Below are 22,759 nucleotides of genomic sequence, written 5' to 3' on the forward strand. Positions count from 1 at the left end.
TGCACAGGAACAGAAAAAAACTCAAATAAAAAACAATGGGAACAGGAACAACTCCAAACAGAAAAGCCCAAGAAGGTTTAAACACCCATCATTCCCAGCTTCATTTTGTCAGCTTTTTCAAAATTGCATGATATCCCTGCTGTTCAATAAACTGAACCTTCTTTCCTAAGCAGCCTCCATTTTGTTTATTCCCAGCTTGGAGTGGACCTGAATATTTTTCTTTCAAAGTGCATTGTGCAGCATTAGAGCGCTGGCTAATTATAATTGTGTTGTATCACTAAACTTGTATCACTAAATTCTAAACTTCTAGCAACCCAAAATTAAGATTTACTACCCTTGATGTTTATGGTCTGTTTCACATATCCTGCTGTAAGGGTCAACAGCTATCCAAAGAACTTGAGGTTCCAAAAGGGCAAATCAGGAGACTCAAGCAGAGGCTTCCAAGAGAAACAGAACTTTATTTGGCCAAGTGAAGTTGCTGGGTGGAAAACTATCTGAAACACTGGTAGCTGCATCCAGAAGTGCCACACACTGGTAAGTTAGGCACTTCTTTATATAGACAGACAATAACCAATCATAAGAACCCATGTCAGTACACATAATATCAGCCAATCACATTTCATTCCTTTCCCACTCTTTTCCTTATCTCTGGGTCTGTGTATGTGTTCTTCCTGCCTTCACAAAATAGCGTCCCTAACGCAAGAACAGTTTACTGAAGCAAAATGTCGGTAATTAGGCTAACAACAAGAATACCCTTTTGTACAATCCCTACACTGCTAAGCAAAAATATGGTCTAATTTGTGATTTGTGTCCTAATATTTGTAAACTTTGGGTTATAGATTAAATTCACTGTTATTTTATAAACCATGAAGCAAATGGAAGAACAGCATTACTGTGATGGAATATAAATGTAATTAAGCTAAATATGTAGTATTGAACTTAGCTCAACTTTTATTCATAAAGGAATGATCCCGTTTCCTTGATGATTTTTCTGCAGAGCCAACAAAAAAATAGCACATGTTTTGGATGTTCTTTTCAGATTAAAATCCTGAAATAGAAAGCTGGGTGGAACTTATGAATCTACTATCAGATGTATCAATTCAAGAGCAGTGTCTGATATTGTTCCCATAACACCTAAACCATATTATACTGATGTATTGTAATTTCTAGTTTTGGTCCAGATATATATGTGAACCCAGCAAGTCAATTGTGACTTAAAACCCTCCTTATGCAACCATACTATAATGGAAGTGTTTAATACAGGGATCAGCAAATTTCATGTTATCTCCTGAAATCTCCATTGAGAGATTTCTGCGAAATCCTATTTAAGAACACCTACACTTGATTCTTGATCTGCTGAATTCTAATCTTAGTTCCAAATCAGTTAAGGACATCCTTAATATTATTAATCAATACATGTACAAGAATGTTCATTTAAATAGATTTTAATGCAATGACACAACTTTTTCTGAATTGAATGTACAAATCTATTAACTCTTAATAAAGGAACGGCAACTTACAAAATGTCAAATTAGTCAATATAGATGCAATCTAGAAATTATTTACAATGCTGTCAAATATAATTTTACCTATCAGTCCAAAAATATTTAAGTCATTCCCATATATTTCCCAATATAACAAACTTAGTTACAACTGCAACTTAATTCAACAAACTATACCTTATATTTTGTCCATTTCTAGCCAATGGATCTAAACTGCAATGCCTTTCTCAGCTAGTAACAAAATTATGCTTGAGGCAAGAGCTACTTGAATAGGTTGATGAAGATTCTCAATCATCCAGGTAAAGTTGTTTAGAAGTTAAGTTATGGCAACTGGACCTTTCCTTGCTGGTTTGAAATGTTTTACTGCTTATCCAAGTAACTCCTTCAATCTGAGCAAATTGGTTATGGGGGCCCCATATATGTCATCCAGGAGGTTTCGTTCCTCACCTAATCTGGATGGGCAGAGAATCATTAGGATGTCAATATTCCTAAATCCTTTACCCTAGATGGGTTATTAAATGTGGCCTCCCTAGTGCCCCTGGTAGTGGTTTTAATCTTGGGGATTAATGAGAATAACATAAAAAATGGGAAACGGGTTGTGTCTTATACCTCTGCTGAGGAAAGAATTTTCCACTTTGGCATAAATGGATTCCTTCACTCCTCTTTCATCTTCCTTGTCCAAAATGTCAACAATTGTCCTCAAAACAGTCTTTTTTTTCTTTTCAGTGAAGGTATACTGCTGATTCTGGCCCTGTGGTGTTGCTTCTCCTGTGTTGGGCCATCCTCTTGTGTAAAGGTTGCTTGTTTGTAGAGTTCTGAACACTCTTCACTGCACTGGATTACATACAATAAATTACTCTTCTTATGCTTTGGTGTCCATTCTTTAGGGTGGACAAGCCTTTGTTTCAGTGTGTGGTGGGTTTGAAGAATACAGGTATGTGGTGTTTTCCAAATATCCATTTTAGCTACCGGTCATATAAATAAAATCAAGGATGACTTGAAGGAGCCTGGTTTCAAGATACGGGTTTTTTAAAAAAAAACAGTTAACGTGTTGCTATCTTAAATATTCTGAAGCAAAACAAAGACAAATCAAAATACCGAGGACCTATTTCTAAATAAATGTTAACAGGAAAGATGATTAGCATAAGTAATGCAAAATTGGATACTTGAGAAATATATATTTTAAAATGTATATTTTTCATTTATTACTAGGGCTTATATGCTAGTGCAATCAGTATGATTCTGAATGGCATATATTCCACAGTTGAGTAAACAGATTAAAACAAGGCTCAGAATATCCAACATTGCAAATCCCCCATAATATATTGTATTAATATTTTATTTGCAGTAAAAAAAAAAATAAAAGTGCAGAATCTTTGAAAGTCTTTCAAATTATACACATAGTCCTTGAGTTACAACTGTAATGGAGCCTGACCATTAGAATTGAAGTCAGAAGATTGCTCTCCAATCTCTATCCCTTTTAAAAACTTTACCTTCACTCCAGGCTGAAGAATAGAGGAAAGAAGCAAGAAGGAAAGAAAATCTTCCTGCAACTTTTTCTCTTGACCTGGAGGGAAAAAAACCATTTCATCTCCAAAAGTTAGCCAATTACTATAGGGACTTGTGCAACAAAATAAATACTGGGGTCTTTGTAAGCTTTAGCTATCCAACTGACTGACTGTACAGCCTAGCAAGGACTTAAAGGCTAGTCTGTAGACTGTCCTTTACAGGCAATCAGATGGACAACTAAAGCTTGCACACAGCATTCTCGATTTTGTTGCACAAAATTTGGACATTAATATTTTTTTTTCTCTAACTGTGGGGTCCTGTTGCAGTGGGATGGGAGTGAAGCGATGTGGAGTGCTACAACATCCTATCCTCATAGTCTGCCATAAGGGCAAATGACCACAGGGGCACTGCAGCTATCATAACTTTGAAACAGGACTGTATGTAGTTTTGGGGTGGTGGTCGTAACTTTGAACCACCAACAAGGAATGTGTGTGTATAGAAAGATTTTTTAAAAAAAAAAACCAACAGATTAAAAGTCCTTATATGCTCTCTCCCCTCCTTTCTTGACCTACTCTGTTGTCTGGATGACCCAACTACCAATTAAACAGCATCACTGGGCAGAAGGCAAGGAGAAGGGAAGACAAAATGACTGCCTGGGAGCTCTGCCACCACAATCCTTGTAAGAAAGAGGCTGAATAAAGGTCCTGGGGCTATAACAGCAACTGAGACTGCCAGGATTGCTGTCACTAAGTGAGGTGGTGACATGACATTGCACTTTACGACTGCATAGCTCATGGGTGTCAAACTCAATCGCATCACATGATGTATCATGACTTATCACGGTGTTTTTTGCCTTTATGGAGCTGGGGTGGGCGTGGCCTGCACATGACATATCTGGCCCATGGGCCACCAGTTTGACACCCCTGGCAGAGCTTATCAATAGCAGTTGCATAAATACAAACTGTCTAGATGCTGCAGAATGTTTAGCTGATTCTATGACATTCTACAAAGTTTTTTTTTATTTAAAAGATTTATATGTTCAGCCACCTTATGAAACACAGTGCTGGGCAATTCACAACAAATGCTGCTTCTTACCAAGTACCATAACATAAATAATGGAATACTGCTCTCTGACTTCTTTATAATTAGAAGTCCCAATAACTTACCATTTAATTAGTTTTGTTTTGGCTTAGCATATTGTGCGAACTCATCCACCATCCTACAGCAACAACCTCATTTTCCTCCCTTCTTCCTTATTATCATCATGATTAAGCAAACATGATTTAGTGCAATATGTATCCAAAGCAAACGTCCTTAAAAGTTTTAGCTGCCAGAACTGAGTAGCAGAAATAACCATCTCCAACCTCATCAGCCTGGCTTCTGCTCTTCAAATCTTCTTTGGATTCTTTTAGTTTTTCTCTTCTTTTCCTTCCGAGCTTTCACATGGATGGCAATCTTTTTCTGAATAGAGAGAAAATATTTGTTTAGGATGCGCTTAGATGTTTTTGCAATGGCAGTTTGCAATTTCTGTATGATGTCTCAGTCTTGAATACCACACATTACTGAACACACTGAGTTCAGCAATATTGACATTCATAAAAGTGTATCTTGATCAGAGCTGAAAAAATTCAACAGAATAACATAAGGTTTTGATTACCTCTTATTTGGAAAATTGTATTGTAACAGTATCTTCATTATAAAAGTAATGTGGTATCAGTTTGTGGCGTCAACCATTAGCCAAATGACATGCTATTAAGTGCTGTCCTTTTTTTGGGGGGGGGGGGGTTGTGCTGTTGATATGCCACTCTTAGGTGGAGTATTTATAAATGGGGGGGAAGGGAGTAAGCAAATGAAGCAAAACAGCACACTAGAAATTAAAGTAACCAAAATTCAAAAGAACTGTCAAAAAGAAAAAGAAGAGTCTAAAGCAAGAATGGAATTTGAGAAAGTATCTGAGACTTTATTCTCCCTTGTTCTCTTAAAGGTGAAGGCAAAGAAGGGAGAGGCACATTCAGACTAGTAAGATTGTGTGATTAGCATAATTAGCATTTACAACTTTAGTTTTCTGTCTGGGTTGCCTCAAAGGGTGAACATTTTAAAGGAGATCCTACCAATCTTACAATAGGTCCCTAAGCGGATTCAGTCTCATTTCCCTTCTACATACAGAAAAGGGCCAAAGACCAGCAGCACGGTGTGTTGACCACTAGACCAGTGCTTTGCATCCTTGCATGCTAGCTGGAGGACTGGAGGCCTGAGGGAGTTCAAGTTCACCCATTGTTGCTTCCGTTGCCAAACACTGCTCTGGGTCTTGGACTCCCTTTCGAGATGAAGCTAAGAAAGACCATCTGCTTTGGCGAAGAGTGGGGCTCCCCCAGTTGACGCATCCCTTTACCTTGCAATCTTGGGCCGTCTCTTCGATGGGGAGCATGGGGTCAATTTTATGTACTCGGGACTCCCTGCAGACCACACGGACGGACATCTCGTCCTCCTTGCATAAGAGTTTCAGCGGCTCCCGGTGTTTCTTGCAAAACCTGGCCGGCCAGCGAGGCGGTGGCCTTCTCCAGTCGGAGCCGCTTGGTCACTTCCACCACGTTGCCCAGCTCCCGGTTGGACTTGAAACTCCTCTTGCGAGATCACCAGCGGCACTTGGATCAGGAGGGGCTCTCGCCTTCCGAGCGGCCCCAGCACTGGATGATGCCCGACTGGCAGAAATTATGCCCGCATTCGATAGAAAATGGCTCCTTGAAGTAGCTCAGGTAGATGGAGCAAGTGATAGTCCTCTGCAGAGTTTCCAGAGGACTCCCGGTAGCTATGGCTGGAAAGGGAAGGGAGGCAGGGACGCTGGTTGCACTGGCCTCCTTCGCCGCGTGTTTTCTTGCACGAGCTGCGTTGGCTCTGAGGCTGCAGAGTGCGCGGCTCTGTTCCTGCGCAAAACGCTCCCAGCGCCAAGGCGGACTTTTCCACTGGGCTTTGGGGAGACTTGATCTGCGCGCCAGGAAGCGTCTGTCTAGGCGAGGACTCGAGGGGTTCCTTCCCCACTAGAAAAGACCGGATTCCCGAGGAGGAAGGGAGAGGTGCCTGTCGGTCTGTTGCAACGCCGAGAAGAAAGCATTACTTTTTTACACGAATGTACAGTATGGAGGAAGAAATGTGTTCCGTTTATAAGATTTTTTTTCACCACCAATCCAGCTTTGCAGAAACAAGGGAGAATATTTAGAGAACCGCAGCGCGCATCCAAAATAGTTTGGACCAGAGTAGGCAACCTTGCCTCTTTTATGACTAATGGACTTCAACTCCCAGAATTCCTGAGCCAGCTATAGCTGGCTCAGGAATTCTGGGAGCTGAAGTCCATGCGTCATAAAAGAGGCAAGGTTGCCTACCCCTGGTTTAGCCAGTGTTTCTCAACCTTGACAATTTTAAGGCATGTGGACTTCAACTCCCAGAATTCCACAGTCAGCATTGCTGGCTGTGGAATTCTGGGAGTTGAACTCCATATGCCTTAAAATTGTCAAGGTTGAGAAACACTGGTTTAGACAAAGGGGAAGCATACTTACTTTCATTTCCCCTCACAGTCATAATATAATCGCCCCTCACCCCAAACACACATATTCTGGTGTGGTGCCTCATTGTGGCTGGAATAGGAAGTGTTCCTGGGAGTGATGAGTGAAGAATTCAGTACATGCTAAGAGTCTTTATCCTCAGCAGGGTCACTCAAGGTGTGAAGCTCATCCAAGCCACACAGCTTGAAGCAAGCAAGTGGCTATAACTCGGCAGCAGTATACAAACGACCACACGCGGTGACAGTGACAAAGTCATCAATTCATGAAGTGTGAAACATGATGCTAAACCATTCCTGTATTTTTACCAATAAAATGTCATGGAGAAATCTGTGTGGTTATTAGCATATGAAAATGACCAGATGGCACATAAACAATATAACATAGGTCACCATACATATTAACTGCCATTTTATGTAAAAACCTTCTTTTCCAAACGGTTCTTCAAAACAAGGATTCATTTTTTGTTCCCTATATAACATGTTTATGTAGGCACATATATTTGCATGTTTGTAAATATGTTCTCTGCTCCAATGGTTGATAATGCAAGTGATGTATATCATTTTGTATTAATGAAAGTCAAGGAAAAAAAGTCAGTGAAAAGTTCACAAAGGAAATCTTGCTTTGCCACAGAAAAGACATTTGTAGTTTATTCCTCCAAATTTTTCACAAGACACCAAATCTAATACAGGATTACAAGTATTGAAGCACCTGCTTTTTTAATGTTTATTTTATTTTAACATTTATGTAAAGGGACAATCAGAAAACAAATGATATGGAATAAAAAAGATATTTAAAAGCCTTGTGAAACTGAACAAGAATTTTCAAATTAGATTAGTACTAACGTATATAAAAATAATCTTATACTGATATTAATAAAATCAAATCAGTAATTAGCAGAGGCAACTTATAAAAAGTCATCAATCAGAATAAACAACATGAGTTTCTATCATTAGAATCAGACAAAGTCAAGTATGTTGAAGCCTATGTAAAGCACTTATTCTTCTGTCATTTTATTTGACTCCATTTATTATTTTCACCTTGTTTTTCAGTCCATAGGGTCCAAAGGCATCAGATAATGTTTATGACATCTTCTTTGACAAAATGATAAAGACCTATTACAACAAGGAACAGATGAAGGGACAAGACTACACAACTTTACAGGCTACCATATAATTAAAATCAGTTATTCTAATTCACTTCCTAGATTACAGTGCAGACATCATCCACGTTCAGTGTCATATACACAATAAGTCAGTGGTTCTCAACCTGTGGGTCGGGACCCCATTTGGGGTCGAACGACCATTTCACGGGGGTCGCCAAACAACGCAGTCCGCCATTTTTTTCCCCTTTTCCTTAGCTGTGCTACTCCCTTTTATTCTATTGGCTTTTGAAAGCCAATAGAATAGACTCTCTTGAATAGAGTCTAATTCTATTGGCTTTCAAAAGCCAATAGGAATTGTCCAGGCTGTCTCTGCCCTGCTGAGCCCGCCAAAAGTCCCATTCTGCAAATGGTGCTGCACCAGTTGAGTAGTCCTCGACTTACGACCGGTTGGGGGTCGCGGCATTAAAAAGGTTGAGAACCATTGCAATAAGTCATCTCACTGATCTACACTTAATTACATCTGGAGAACCACTTCCACTTTTTAGTACTTGCAACTATTAATGCAGACCAGAACTCCATTCAACATGCATAATTCTTCTTTTAAATTCCTCTTAAATTCAGACTTGATACAATGCAGGTGCATCTTCCTCAAAGGAAGCTCTTCAGCCATCCAGCGTCAGCTGGGCAAGCAACACCTTAAAAAAGGGGAAAATCCTCTCGCCAGCAAATGATGCTGAGGGAAAAAGGAAGATGGAATCTTTTGAGTCGGCATTGAAGAATTCTACTTGTCCCCTTTCATAGTCCAGAAATACTCTAATCCTCCTGGGAGTACAAAGGAGCGGCAGAGCAGTGACAGGTGAGGTGAGAGCCTGGTATTGGCCAAAATCTCCTTGCAAGGCCCAAATCCCTTCCTCTGGGGTGAGTTTAAGTTCTATCTTCCTCCTCACAGAGCCCCTGGCTACTCCTATCGCCCAGATGCCTCCATCTTCCACATTGACTTCCCAATAGTGTCTCCCAGATGTGAATCCTTCACAACCCAGCACACAACAAGAGGACTTGAATCGCTTAGGGTTATGTGGCACATCAGTCCGAGTCACATCCCATCTTGCACTTTTTCGATCCTCAGAAATTATGACTTGGGGGTTTGCTGTGTCTTTGTCAAGGGTTATGTTAACTGCAGGGAGAAAGAGGGGAAGGATGAATGAGACCATTGAAATGAAAGCACTTGTTTGTTTGTTTGTTTTTAACACATTTTATTAACTTTTCAAATTTTAACAACCAGGTAATTAGGAAGCAGCGTGGTGATAGGGTAATCAATAATCCAATAACAGAGTGATACATAGATATCTCAGTTTACAGCAATAAATGTTCCCTCTCTATTTCCCTTAGGTATTATATCACATTCATATTAGTACATTTCTAGCTAAAGTTCAGTCAATCTATACATTTATCAATAACATTTTAGTTATACATATCCAGGTCCTGTTTTTAGATTTTATTTAATTCCAGTTATCATATTCCAGTTTAGCCTTTTATAAGCACTTGTTTTATCAAAACAATAATAATGCAAATACCATATTTTATGGCGTATAGGACGACTCGGTGTATAAGATGACCCCCGACTTCGGCGCCGATTTGCATGCCTAGAAAGTCATCTTATACGCCGGAAAATACCATAATTTCTAGCGTATAAGACGACTCGGCATATAGGACGACCCCCAACTTCAGCGCCGATTTGCATGCTTTAGAAAGTCGTCTTATACGCCGGAAAATACAGTAATCCCATTAGATAACAGCAGCTAAATACCTGTGACTGATCTTGGATTCCCTGTATTGAAGGTAAACCTACAGCACATCCAGGTTCATGCAATATTCACCTGGACAGAATGTTGAGAATTTAAAATCAAAAGTAAAAGCATCAGGCTTAATCTGCTGCATTAAAGTAGCTAACACGTCAAATCTTTCTGTAACCAATAGCCATCATTTTCTTGCAGAGCCAAAGAAACATAAACAAACTTTATTTCAAATGTCACTTACTTACCCCATTCGGTTCCTAGTTCTGAGGGCAAAGTGTCTAAAAAAAAAGAGATAAAGGGGGCATTTCATTTTGAAGAAGCTGTTAATTTTAAAAATGACTAAAATGTTAGGATTTGAGCACAAAGTCCCACGTGCTTGCAATGAATGACTGAAGACATTCCATTTTGGTAGTATTGAAGAGCAAATTTTTCCAGGAAAAAAAACCTATACTGTTTTATTGTACTAAAACTTAGTTGACTTTGGCTGATCTTTAAACAGGGGCAGTATGTCAACAGAAGACTAACAGAAATCCCAGGTTATAGACTATGCCAGGAAGTTGAAAAAGATATCCTAGAAAAAGGCAGTGCTAAACCACTTTCATATTTCTACCAAGAAAAAAAAAACAAATCTATCACTCTGTGATGAGCTTGATTTGAGGGAAACTATATATTCCCAAAAATACTGTTCAGAGATTTGGGTAATTTGTGATAATGGTGGTATTTTTAAAAATATTAAATTATTTTTTTAATTGATTTAACTGATACATCTATTTTGCAAGTGGCAATATTGATTTAACATTAAACACATTTATAATATTTATTCAAATTAAGATCACAGATTTTTAGAGTGCTTCTTGAAGACTAATTTCCAGGATAATAAGTCAAAAGAAAAAAAAATGTAAATCACTGTAGAAACCTAAAAGGTTTATAAATAGAAATTACACATACAAGGTCATTTCTAACCAGAAAGAAATTGGCAGTAATACCAGGAAATTGCATGGAAAGAAATGAATAAAATCCAAATATGTCATAGATTCTTATTATCATTCACCAGGAAGCTCTAGAGAAAAATAAATATACTGTTTTGTTTGAGCATTTTGTAATACTTTCAAAAGAAGTCTGAAGCTCGACTCCCCTCCCTGTTGTTGGAACAACCCAGTGAAGTCAGAGTTTGACCAGAGAACCCTGAATGCCTACTTACATGTAGTCCTTGACTTATGACCACAATTGAGCCCAACATTTCTGTTCCCAAGGGAAACAGTTGTTAAGTGATATTTGTCCCATTTTATGACCTTTCTTCTCACAGTTGTTTAGTGAAGTAGGACAGTTGTTAAGTTACTGTAGTAACATGGTTGCTAAATGAATCTGGCTTCCCCATTGATTTTGCTTGTCAGAAGGTCGCAAAAGGTGATCATATGATCCCAGGATGCTGCAACTGTCATAACTATGAACCAGTTGCCAAGCATTCAAATTTTGATCATGTGACCCTGGGGATGCTGCAACGGTGGTTAAGTGTGAAAATCAGTCATACGCCACTTTTTTCAATGCTATTGTAAATTTGAACGGTCACTAAACAAATGTTTGTAAGCCAAGCATTACCTATAGCAATGATGGCGAACCTTTTAGAGACTGAGTGCCCAAACTGCAACAAAAAACTTACTTATGTATCGTCGGGTGGCGGGTGGGTGTGGCCCATTGGCTGGGTGTGGCCAATTGGGTAGACATGGCCCATTGGGTGGGCGTGGCTACGGTGGTAACGGCAGACTGGGTAGGACTAAAAAGTTCAATCAATCAATTCCAACTTTGCGAGATCTTTTTTTTTTCCCGCAAGAAGTTGAAATTGATTGATTGATTGAACTTTTTTTTTTTTTTTGCACATGGCAGCGGAGACCTAAAGCAAAAAGGTTTTATAAAATCCAGCTGAAGGCCTAGGACTGGAGTGAGGGCGCGTGTGCCCACAGACAGGGCTCTGTGTGCCACCTGTGGCACGTGTGCCATAGGTTTGCCACCACGGACCTATAGCTATCTGAAGGTAGCAGAGGAAAAGGTAGAAAAACTGGAGGAAACATCATAGAGAATCCTAAAAAAAGTAAAGCCAGCTGGTTGGGGGAATCCTACATATGTAACATTGTTTTGCTGCTGAGTATAATCGTAATTCATATAGCACAGTGGTGACGAACCTATGGCACATGTGCCAGAGGCGGCACTCGGAGCCCTCTCTGTGGGCACACATGCTGTTGCCCCAGCCTTGCCTCCTCCCGTGACCCCCTCCTCACCAGCAGCCCCCCTGGAGGAGAGTTGCCCCCGAGTGTGGCTCGTGCGGAGTAGCGCAGCCAAGGACATGGCAGCCAGGCAACGTAGACAAGATTCTGCCCTCACACCCCATCACGCATAGTTGATGCTGTGAGGTGGGGGCAGAGGGCGTGGCCACCATGGTGCTGCTGGGCTGCCTGGGCGATCTGCGGCAAGCCCTGGAGGTGGTGAGTGGCCCTGCAGGCAGCAGGGTGGGGATGGGTCAGGGGGTGGAGCGGGGGCAGGGCCAGTTTTTGGGCACTCGGTCTCTAAAAGGTTCACCATCACTGATATAGCAGAATTTTTGTACCTTTGAGATTCTTCAGCATTTCTGCAAGCACCGTATTTTTCTCCGAGAACTCTTCTAGTCTCTTTTCCATCTTGAGTGGCATCCCTTCTGGGACTTGGAAGGGCTCCTTATCAAACCTAGAAAGAGAAGGATCAGATCATTTTTCCCTCGTGGTGCTGATGTTTGTGGAGATTAAGATGGTTAATATTGTCAGTAAAGGTTGCATGACTCTTGTTTAGAAAAAGAGAAATTTTTCTGAAGTGAGTCGAGCTGCTTTACTAGCAGTATTAATATTCTAATATTCTAATGACGGTCTTTTCTTTTGCAACCCTACAGGATCTACAAACCTGTGAACCAAGTTATAATAAATGAACTGCCCCATCTTATTAACAGATGCTGTATATCAACATCATCGATACTTTTTGGGGGGATGACCAGCAGTCTAGATCCAAGGAATTGGACTGACTATAAATTAAATTGATGTCCATATCAATGTACCGTTTGCTCTCTATTTTTTTTTTTTTTACCATCCTATCACTGGCTTGGATCTAGAGTATTTAAAGATTTATATGCTACCTTTTTCAAGCAGTTTCCCCCCTAACCCAAATTTTTGACACATTGACTTGGTATGGTGGGTTAATCATGGTTAATGGGAGTCCCAGTAGTAAAGGCAGTGCATTTATTTATTTATTGAATTTATTAAGGCACTACTACAGGTAGTCCTCAAGTTACAACCATAATTAAGCTTTAAATTATGGTCATAAGTTGTTGTGATTGTAAGTTGAGGCATCATGTGACTGGGTCTGATTTGGGGGGGGGGGTTTGGTGGTCATTAAGCAAATCTATTTTACCCAATGGGCATTATTTCCCAGAAACCAGAAATAAACACCAGAAATTGGCAAAAACAGTCAAAAAACAGTCACATGACTACAGGAAGCTGCAAACAGCCATAAAGATGAACCAGTAGCCAAACGCCCAATGCAATCATACGACTGCAGGGGATGGGGTATGCAGCCATTGTAACTCCAAAATCGGATCATAAATAGCTTTTGGGGGATCCATCGCATCTTTCTACAGTTACTAAGCAACTGGTTGTAAATAGAGTATTTATAAATCTAGATTCAATGCATTATTGAAGCTGGTTTTACAACAGTAGAATTTTGAGGCACTATATAGATCCGGGCAAACTGTTGTTGGATTCGACTATTATTTATAGTTTTTACCAATTAGTTAGGCTCTGTTTTTTTTTTCATTTTTCGTTGCACAAGGGCAAAATACTCCGTTACTTTTTTAAAAAAAACCCAAATCAGGAGTCTGGCAGCACCTTTTCAGACTAGTATGATTTATTAAAAGGCATAAGCTTTCATGAATGCAACTCACTTCATCAATTGGATGGAGTGGCTAAATCAGTGTTTCTCACCCGTAACTTTAAAATGTGTGAGGAATTCTGGGAATTGCAGTCCATACATCTTAAAAGTTGCCAAGGTTGAGAAACACTTAACTAAATTAATATGGATTTAAATTAGGGAGAGGGAAGAAAGAAGACAGTGTTGTTATGCAAATGCAGGTTGCAAGTACCTTATTGACTACTGAAATGGGTTACAAATCAATTGTATATGTTAAGATTTGAGATTGCCTGAAAGTTTTTGATATATGTGACCCATAATCTCCTACTCAATTATGCTGATGGAGTTTGTTTCAGAAGAGTTCTGGGAGGTTAAAATGCACTGCTATAGTTTTGCACTGGTTTGTACACCAGAGTCAAACATGCATTTTATTCATTCTTTTGCACAATCTGGCCTGTTTATTCTATATAGATGATGATACTTATCAAATAGAAAGAGCATGTGACAGTACCCCTAATCCTGTCTTTAAAGTTATTTGGGGCTAGTGATGGTGCTATTGATATAAATATGGGTGCAAAGTAGACATTTGGATCTAGTTCCCAAGTTGATGCCATCTTCCTGCTATTTCTGTTTGTCTGTGAAAAGATGCTTCAGGCAGAATAGTAGTTTGTTTGCAAGTATGAGCTGCCATCTAAGGCCTAAGAAAGTGCCATATCTTTGCCCAGTGTGGGCTGTAGCTTATTTATTTGTTGGTTTGTTTACTTACTTTATTTACTAGATTTTTATCCCATCTTTATTACTTTATAAGTAACTCAAGGCAGTGAACATGCACAATACTTTTCCCCCCCTTATTTACCTCACAAAAAAATCCCTATGAGGGGGATTGATCTGAGAAAGAAAGACTGGTCCAATGTCACCCAGCTGACTTTCATGCCTAAGGCGGGACTAGAAATCCCAGTCTCCTGGTCTCTAGACTGGCATTTTAACCATTGCACCATGAAAAGGAACAGTAAATAATTTCTATGTCTTTCAACTAATAACTTCCTATCTCATGCTATGCTGTTCTTCTATATTTTGGCACAAAGTAGAAACTGACACTACTATATTTTGAAAGAGGCAGACTTTGTCTCTGTAGTGCTACCACTTAAAGGGAAAAAAATATTCCAAACAATAGGGACTCTTCTTCCTGATTATCCATCATAATAACATTTAAAGTTGCTGTGGGTAGAATTGGTGTTTTTCTCAGTTAATCTAAATAACATGCCCTTTTTCATGTGTCTTTCATCTGTGGCATTGTATTTCTTCATGGCTCAATGCATCATTTTGTATCTAGAAAATTTATTAGTGAATATTTATTAGTGAACACATGGTCCTCCCTTGTTTCCTAGGTGTCCTACTTTTCACCTATTTTTACTTTGTGTCCAAATGGTGGCATATACACTGCTATTAGTATGAAATATAATTGTAGTCTTAATTAGGATTGTTAGGACGTTGATTAGAACTGTGTGGACAGGCTCTCAAAATGACCAGCAAAACTTCCCTCTCTCCAAAATTTGCCCATCTATGCCCAAGTACTGTATAGCAACTAGAAATGTTTGACAAGAGTTCTCTGAAATGCCATCCTGGTTATCTACCTCCCAATTTCTGGTTATCTTTTTTCCCACGTTATTGTAAGAAAAGCTTCCTCTTGTGCAGCATGAGAAGCTTAGAGACATCCTTCAGTGGAGTTAGCAGACCTGGGTGAACCCCGGAAAAGAAGCAAAATAGGATAGCCATAGCAAATTCAAAAGTGGCGACTCCAGAGATAGAACTTGTGCTTTGAAAGCTCAAACCCCCAGGTTATTCTAGACCAAGGATAGGCAACCTTGGCTCTTTTATGACTCATGGACTTCAACTCCCAGAATTCCTGAGCCAGCACCATGAGTCATAAAAGAGCCAAGGTTGCCTACCCCTGTTCTAGACTCTGTTCTTAAAACACTTGTGGCTGATCAACAGAATCTCTACCTAGTTACAGTAGTCAGAACTGACAAGAAGGACCCATCTTCATGTCTCTGCACCAAGATGCTTCGCTAACCCGTTTTTCAGAACATATCCTAACAATGCTGCCTTCCATCTCATCTCAGTCCACCGTGAAGGCAGCTGATATCCTATCTAACTGTTCTCATTTTAGTTTTCCTCTTTCCAATATAAGATTTGCTATAGCAATAGCGTCCAATGCTTCACTGATTATGTTGGTGATGGTTATCATGAGGTGGGATCTGCCTAGCTCCTCTTGGCCATTCTAGGCTGCTGCAGACATATCTGGCCACTGTTCTTCATGGACCTTTGGGCCACAGTGTAGAAAAGGGCAGAAGCCACAGAGGCATCTGCTCCCTTACTGCCTGACTGGACTTTACAGAGACCTCTTACATTATAATACTGTGTTTCCCTGGAAGAGTTCTAGACTGTTTTAAAGATTACTGATTTTTGCAAGAGTACTAAAGTTGTGTTTAAAAAATGGACTAGCCTATTGGTTAATTTAAAGGAAAAGGATTTCTACCAGCTGGTTTTGTCCCAAATGAATGTGTTACAGGTTTTCTACTACTTCTGCTGATAAGGGATTGCACACAGGTTTGTGTGGCAGGGAGAGCTCCATGGCCTACTTCAGAGGGCTGATGGTATACAGTCTCTTGCTGCACTTTGTGGCACTTATTAACTTGGGACACTGGTGGGGTGAAATTGTCACAAGACTTCTGCCTTCAGCTTGAGCAACAGGTCACAGACACAGGGGCTGCTGGCCACAATCAGGTACCAACCTCCCTTCCCTTTGCACTCCTTACTGATTGCACCCTCCTGCTTCCCCTGACAGACGGACAGGCTGCATGCACAACACACGGCATAGATCAAAGTGAGAGGCTACTCTCTCTTGATGTTCCCCACATCCCTCTGTTTGTCCCGTGACCTGTTAGTGGGTTACTTTTGAATATGGGTCTAGAGCTCTTCTAGAAGACAGTTAAGCCATTATCCAAGCAATAACCTGGGTATCAGGTCATGTAGAAAGGGGAGGAGCTTATGGCAAAATAGAAATTCACTCCCCCGCAGTGCATGTGCAACCTATCAGACAGACAATTTTGGAGACACTGGTTTAGTGCCCTACCAGAAATAGCTGAAAGTGATAGGATACATATGTAGAGAAAATCTACTGCAATGGCCTATCACTCAGCAAGCTTGAAAAGCAGCTAAATCTTCTATCCCAGGAATCTGTCCAAGCCCACTCATCACATGTTAAGAATACAGTGGCTGATTTTCCTGCTGGCTAAGGACACTTCATGGGAGGGGAAATAAAACCAGGACAATTCACCAACCACTTTCCCTTAAATCAGGGGTTCTCAACCTTGGCAACTTTAAGACTTGTGGACTTCAACTCCCAGAATTCCTCAGCCTCTGGGAGTTGAAGTCCACAAGTCTTAAAGTTGTCAAGTTTGAGAACCCCTGCCTTAAATTGTCCCACATGAAAACTCTTTAAAGGCAGAAACAGCCACCAACCACATCACTGAGGCAGATTTTTTGGGGGGGGGGGCAGGCTAGATTTCTGCTGGTCAAGGACCATGCCTATGACCATGCCTGTAAAGAACAGCCTTTGTATAGGTCATGGGTCTTCAAACTTGGCCCTTTTATGACTTGTGGACTTCAAGTCCCAGAATTCCTCAGCCAGCATGCCTGGCTGAGAAATTCTGGGACTTGAAGTCCACAAGTCATAAAAAGGGCCAAGTTTGAAGTCCCTTGGTATAGGTCAACGTCTAATGCAGAAGCCAAAAGCTTTCAAAGGCAAACTATCTGCCCCCCAAAAAGCAAGGGCACCTTTGAGGAAAATGTGCCTCTAGTTGCGAGTGTGAAGCCACATACCTGCACAATGTGCTTCTGATATCCTAGAGAAAGAGAAGTGTGGGTGGGGAGAGAAAGACAGGAACTCTGCATGACAATGAATATAACAGTTGATTCTCATTAGAGCCACTATATCTGAAGAACAGAGAAAGTATATTTGAGAAACTGATGCAACCGCTTTTAGGTTGTCCTCTAATCATTATAAGGAAAAGGACCCCCGTGGAAAAATGAATGAATCGGAATGAAAGCATAGGATAATACACAGTTCTAAGGTTGGTGATCATGGGGGGACTTGTAGAGCAAATTTTAGCAAAAAGTACATCTAACAATATTGTTCGCTATTTCTGTAGTATGTTCTCAGATGGTATGAAATGTTAAATGCATACAATTTTGAACTCCCAACAACACATCAATACAAAATATTATACTGCTTTGTGGGTCAGGAAGGAAGGATGAGGTGAAACATCAAAAGTTAGTCTCAACAACAGTCATGTTCTAACTTTTTTCATTCGACATTATTGATGTTACACATTTAAACATCCAAGCAACGTGCATGCACAAAAAGAGGTTTCACCAGAGATTATCTGCAATGGACTGACATTGATTGTTAAGTAAAGATAGGGGAATTTTTGAAATCAAAACAATCCCCAGTTCCATTTCTGATCTGAAATACTAGCAATGAGTCACACAGCAGGGTTTCTGTAACTTATTCTCTCCAAGAACACAGATATACTAATAATAAACAAACACAAAGGATTAAAAGCTTTTGCTTTCGGGTTATTAGCAGATTTTTTTTGTAAAAAATGCTTTATGAGGATTTGGGGTAAAAAGCACTGCATACAAAATGGTAGTCAAGACAGAATGAGATTCGACTTCTGTTGCTTAGAGATTTGGGTGGGTTAGGTAGGAGACAGGATAGTCACGCAGGTGCCTATTTCTGTCTGTGCTTTTAGAATATAGATTTTTTTTTAATTTCCAAAAGTATTTCTCTTTGTGGACTTTTCTGTAGGAACTGAGAAATAACCCCTTCAAATCAAAAACCATTCCTTCCAATGGAATTCTCTATTTACTTCTTTATATAATAGAATCGTCGAACATATAGATTGAAAGGGAGCTTGAAATCATCTAGTCCAGGGATAGGCAACCTTGGCTCTTTTATGACTCGTGGACTTCAACTCCCAGAATTCCTGAGCCAGCCATGCTGAGGGGAAAGGGAGAGGTTTCCAAGCTCAGCCATGCTGGCTCAGGAATTCTGGGAGTTGAAGTCCACGAGTCATAAAAGAGCCAAGGTTGCCTACCTCTGATCTAGTCAAAACCCAATCCCAGTGCAGGAATCTGCAATTACAGTATCTCTGACAGATGGCCGTCCTGCCTGTTTTAACACCTCCAGTGAAGAGGGTCCACCCCGTCACACAGGACAGCTACGTAAGGCTTCATCACAATGTATCTGGCACACCTTTTTTTCAAGGTTCCCTTCTGAAGCCTACCCCTCTCACCTGAAGGAATTCACTGTCTGGCTGCTCCAGCTTCTCTTCTATCTCATCAATCAGGATAGTAAGAGCAACAATTTCATCAGAAACCTTCGTGTCATATATTTTCTGATGCTTGACAATCTCCCTTTCCATCTCCTTCAGCTGAGCCAGCAGAAGCTTCTCCTGTTCATCCAAAAAGTGGTGCATTTGCTCAAATTCCATCACCACCTTTTGCCTCTCGGTGTCTGTTTGATTCTGTAGTTTAATAGGGAGATGGATATGAGAAAAGGGCAGGGAAAGGTTTTCAGAAGATAAGCAGTCACTGGATGTCCAGATGCAATTTCCTAAAATAAGAGGCAAGGATCTGAGTTATTGGGCCTTGAACCCAGCTTGTCAAGATGGGCAAAGCAGCTAATCAGGCCAGGTCACAGTCAGGATGAGAGACAGCCCAAAACTCCAAGAAGTGTACTGTTTTCTTTTTAAATGTTTTCTTAAGTTTCATTATAAGATAAAAATATAGAAGAAAGAAAAGTTAAAAAAACGGTGGGAAAGGAAAAAAGTGCAAAGAGAGAAGCAAATGATAACGACTTCCAATTTTCTTTGGTGCAGGAGATTACAAAAATATGTAACTTTAAACTTTTGCTTTATATTTCATGGTACTTCAAGCCATTTCTTTATTTACAAAACCTAAAATCCAAGTTTTACTTTTTTACAGTTTCAAGCAAAAAGTCCAAAAGTGGTTTCCGAGTAGAAACAAAACTCGATTAAATTCTTTTCATTAATTAAAAGTAAATTTCACCATCTTTGCTAACTCTGCCACCCTTTCCATCCACTCTTTCCATCCACTCAGAAGTTCTGGGTACTCCAACACTGGAGGTTTTTAATAAGAGATTGGACAATCATTTGTCTAAAATAGTATAGAGCAGTGATGGCGAACCTTTTAGAGACTGAGTGCCCAAACCCCCACACCCCCCCCACATCGTCCCCGCCCCGTGGGCCATCCACCGCCTCCACAGCCTGCCGCAGGTGGCCCAGCAGCACCATGGTGGCCATGCCCTCTGCCCACGCCCCGCAGCATCATCTGCACGTGACGGGGTGCAAGGGCAGAGTCTTGTCCCCGCTGCCTGGCTGCCATGTCCTTGGCTGCGCTGTTCCACATGGGCCACACCCGGGGGCAACTCTCCTCTAGGGGGGCTTCTGGTGAGGAGGGGGCCATGGGAGGAGGCGGGGTTGGGGTGATGGCGCCATAAGTTCGCCACCACTGGCATAGAGTTTCTTGCTTGAGCAATGGGTTGGACTAGAAGACCTCCAAGGTCCCTTCCAACTCTGTTATTGTTATTCTTCCATTGTGGGAATTAGTGTCTTTCCATCAAACTGTACTTTCCAAAATATAAAGAATTCAAGGGAAAGGAAACCTGGTGTTACATAAACAGAACAACAAACTTCTGGGGTGGGGGAGGGAGTAACAGAGTAGAGAAAGAGCATTTGGGGAGGAGGGAGGGGAGAATTTAAGCATCCAGCAAGCCCCTGAAATCTGACAACAATCTATATACTAACCAGAGATTCCTGATGTCTAACCTCTCCAGCCATTTTTAGTCGAAGAAGTCTCTCGAGTTCTTCCTTCAGTTTCTGCAGACGGCATTCAATTTCTTTCTAAAGAAAGAGAATCTGAATTTTAAATATTTAGTTATAATTAATTGTCCCCTTTCCTCCTCAGATTTGTACCTAGCAGTACCTGGCTGAAAATGCTATGCAAAGTAGAACTTGGTTAATAGGTGGCTCAGAGACCACAGATAATCACTCGTGATAGGGTTGTGATTGTGCATCACATCAGGAATTATCACTCGTGATAGGGTTGTGATTGTGCATCACATCAGGAATTAGGTGGTTGAGCATGGGAAAGATTTCTACAACTTCGAGAAGCAGCTTGAAAGAAATGTCAAGGGCAAAAAGGTGGGGTTATCTGAAAAAGCAACACTGGACAATACCTGAATGTTGCACTGAATGAAGTGGGGTTATGACACATCTTTCTTTGCAAGGGAAATCTAAAATGCCAGCCTGTCTTGAGCCATACCTAGAGGGGCCTCTTATTTAAAATATATGGGTAGTCTTTGACTTACAAGCATAATTGAGCCCAAAATCACATCACCCCACGACATTGCAACCATTGTAAATACACGCCAGATGCTGAGCATCCAGATTTTGATATATGACCATGGGGATGCTGCAATGGTAGTTAAGTACGAAAAACAGTCATAGGTCACTTTTTTCAGTGCACTGTAACTTTGAACGGTCACTAAACAGTTGTAGGTCGAGGACTACCTGTAATTTCTTATCTGTAATTAACAAAGAGATCAGTATTTTTTTTCACTGGAAGTGGCAAACCTAGCCGTTAAAATATTACATGAGTTGTTTCAGGCTTCTACACATGCTAAAAAGATCGAGGCAGGATGCAGGCAGGTGAAATAGGAGCAGCGTTCAGGGGAAGATTTTGCTCTCCCCCAGCCTCCAGGGATTTTAAACCTGACCTGGAGATGCCCGGAAGGAGAGCAGGCGCGCGCAAACCTTGTGCGGGGGCAGAGGGCGCGCGCGCTTCCTGATACCTTGTAGTCCTGGGCGGCCTCTTCGATAGGGAAGACCGTGTGACTCCGGTGGGCTCGCCCCTCTCTGCAGATACAACAAATGAGGCTTTCTTCTTCGCTGCAAAAGAGCTTCAGCGCCTCCTGATGCTTTTCGCATAGCGGCCTCCCCTCCTCTCCTTCTTGCCCGGCGGCGCCTTGCAAGGCGTGCAAGCTCAGCCGCCTGGTGATTTCCACCACGTTTCCCAGCTCCCGGTTGGGTCTCAAATTCCTCTGCAGAGCAATTTCCCGGCATTGCGGGCAGGAGAAATTGGTGCTCTGATCCTTCCAGCACTGGGTGATGCAGGCGCGGCAAAAGCTGTGGCCGCAAGGAATGGAAACCGGGTCTCGGAAATACTCCAGGCACACGGAGCAAGTGGCTTCTTTGTGCAGGCTTTCCACCGGGTTCTCCATGGCGACCGAGTGGTCCCCCTCTCCTTGTCTCGGATCAACTGTACCGGTAGTTCTAGCTGCAGATGAACAGAGCTATGGAAAGAATGGCTCTGATCTGCGCGCTCCGCCCGCCGGAGAAACGTCACCTTCTCTGTGCTGCCGCCGAAGGGGGCTTGGTCAGTCCGTCTATTTACCCTGATTTCCAAAATCGGGGTGAATTTGGGGCGGGAGGGACACCAGGTGGCAGAAGGCGCAAGCTGCTGCAGTTGCCCCCCCCCCCCTGAGTTCAGTCAGGCGCGTCTGGAACAAGGCCTGAAGCCTGCAAAGCATCTCTTTACGGAAACTCGCAGCGCCCGCCTCAGCTCCGCACGGCCGATGCGAAGGGCTTGCAGAGCCAATGAAGCAGCCGCGCTGCGGAGGTCTGGGGTGGGCTGACCCCTCTGTTCGAGCCCCCGGAGGAAGAGCTTGGTCTACGTCAAGCTGCTACCCAGTTAGGCGGCTGCGTTCCCGTCCTCCATCCCAGCTGCCTGCTAGAAAATGGGGATGGGGTGGTGGTGGTGATGAAGAGACTAGCAAATTGCATTCAGAACAGAACAACAAAATAATAGAGATGGAAGGGACCTTGGAGATCTTCTAGTCCACGCCCCTGCACAAGCAGGAAACCCTATGCCATTCCAGACAATTGGCAGTCCAGTCTGTTGCTAAAAGCCTCCAGTGATGGAGCATCTACAACTTCTGAAGGCAAGCTGTTCCACTGATTAATTATTCTCACTGTTAGGCAATTTTTTCCTTAGTTCTAGGTTCCTTCATTCCTTCCTCAGATTTGGGAGGGGCAACTGGGGGAGACTGCTCTCAGCATTGCCAATTCTTCTTCTTGTGCCATATCCGTTATCAGACGTTGGCGATCATGTTGGCGATCCTTTTTTTATCAGCAGCCGCAGGAAAAAGTGCTGCTGAGTTTTGTCCAAACCAGTCCCTTAGATTTTGAAGCCACGATGTTCTTCTACCTGGACCTC

The 22,759-nt window shown here is 41.6% G+C and overlaps 1 protein-coding gene and 1 pseudogene across 1 annotated transcript; both read right to left on the minus strand.

Annotated features, from left to right (window-relative positions):
- Positions 1 to 1,429: 1,429 nt before the first annotated feature.
- On the minus strand, positions 1,430 to 6,571 carry LOC120315925 (annotated as a pseudogene).
- Positions 6,572 to 8,037: 1,466 nt separating this feature from the next.
- LOC120315949 (zinc finger protein RFP-like) lies at positions 8,038 to 22,725 on the minus strand. The gene is made up of 7 exons (XM_039361020.1): positions 21,336 to 22,725; positions 20,290 to 20,385; positions 18,757 to 18,987; positions 17,282 to 17,304; positions 12,072 to 12,187; positions 9,715 to 9,747; positions 8,038 to 8,847 (listed from the first exon to the last, which is right to left on the minus strand). Exons 1-7 carry the CDS (start codon positions 21,762 to 21,764, stop codon positions 8,336 to 8,338), a joined length of 1,440 nt encoding a protein of 479 aa, XP_039216954.1. The 5' UTR covers positions 21,765 to 22,725; the 3' UTR covers positions 8,038 to 8,335.
- Between the last annotated feature and the right edge of the window lie 34 nt (positions 22,726 to 22,759).

This window comes from Crotalus tigris, unplaced genomic scaffold (genome assembly GCF_016545835.1).
Source record: "Crotalus tigris isolate CLP2741 ecotype Arizona unplaced genomic scaffold, ASM1654583v1 scf7180000019189.1338056, whole genome shotgun sequence".
NCBI classification, from domain to species: domain Eukaryota; kingdom Metazoa; phylum Chordata; class Lepidosauria; order Squamata; family Viperidae; genus Crotalus; species Crotalus tigris.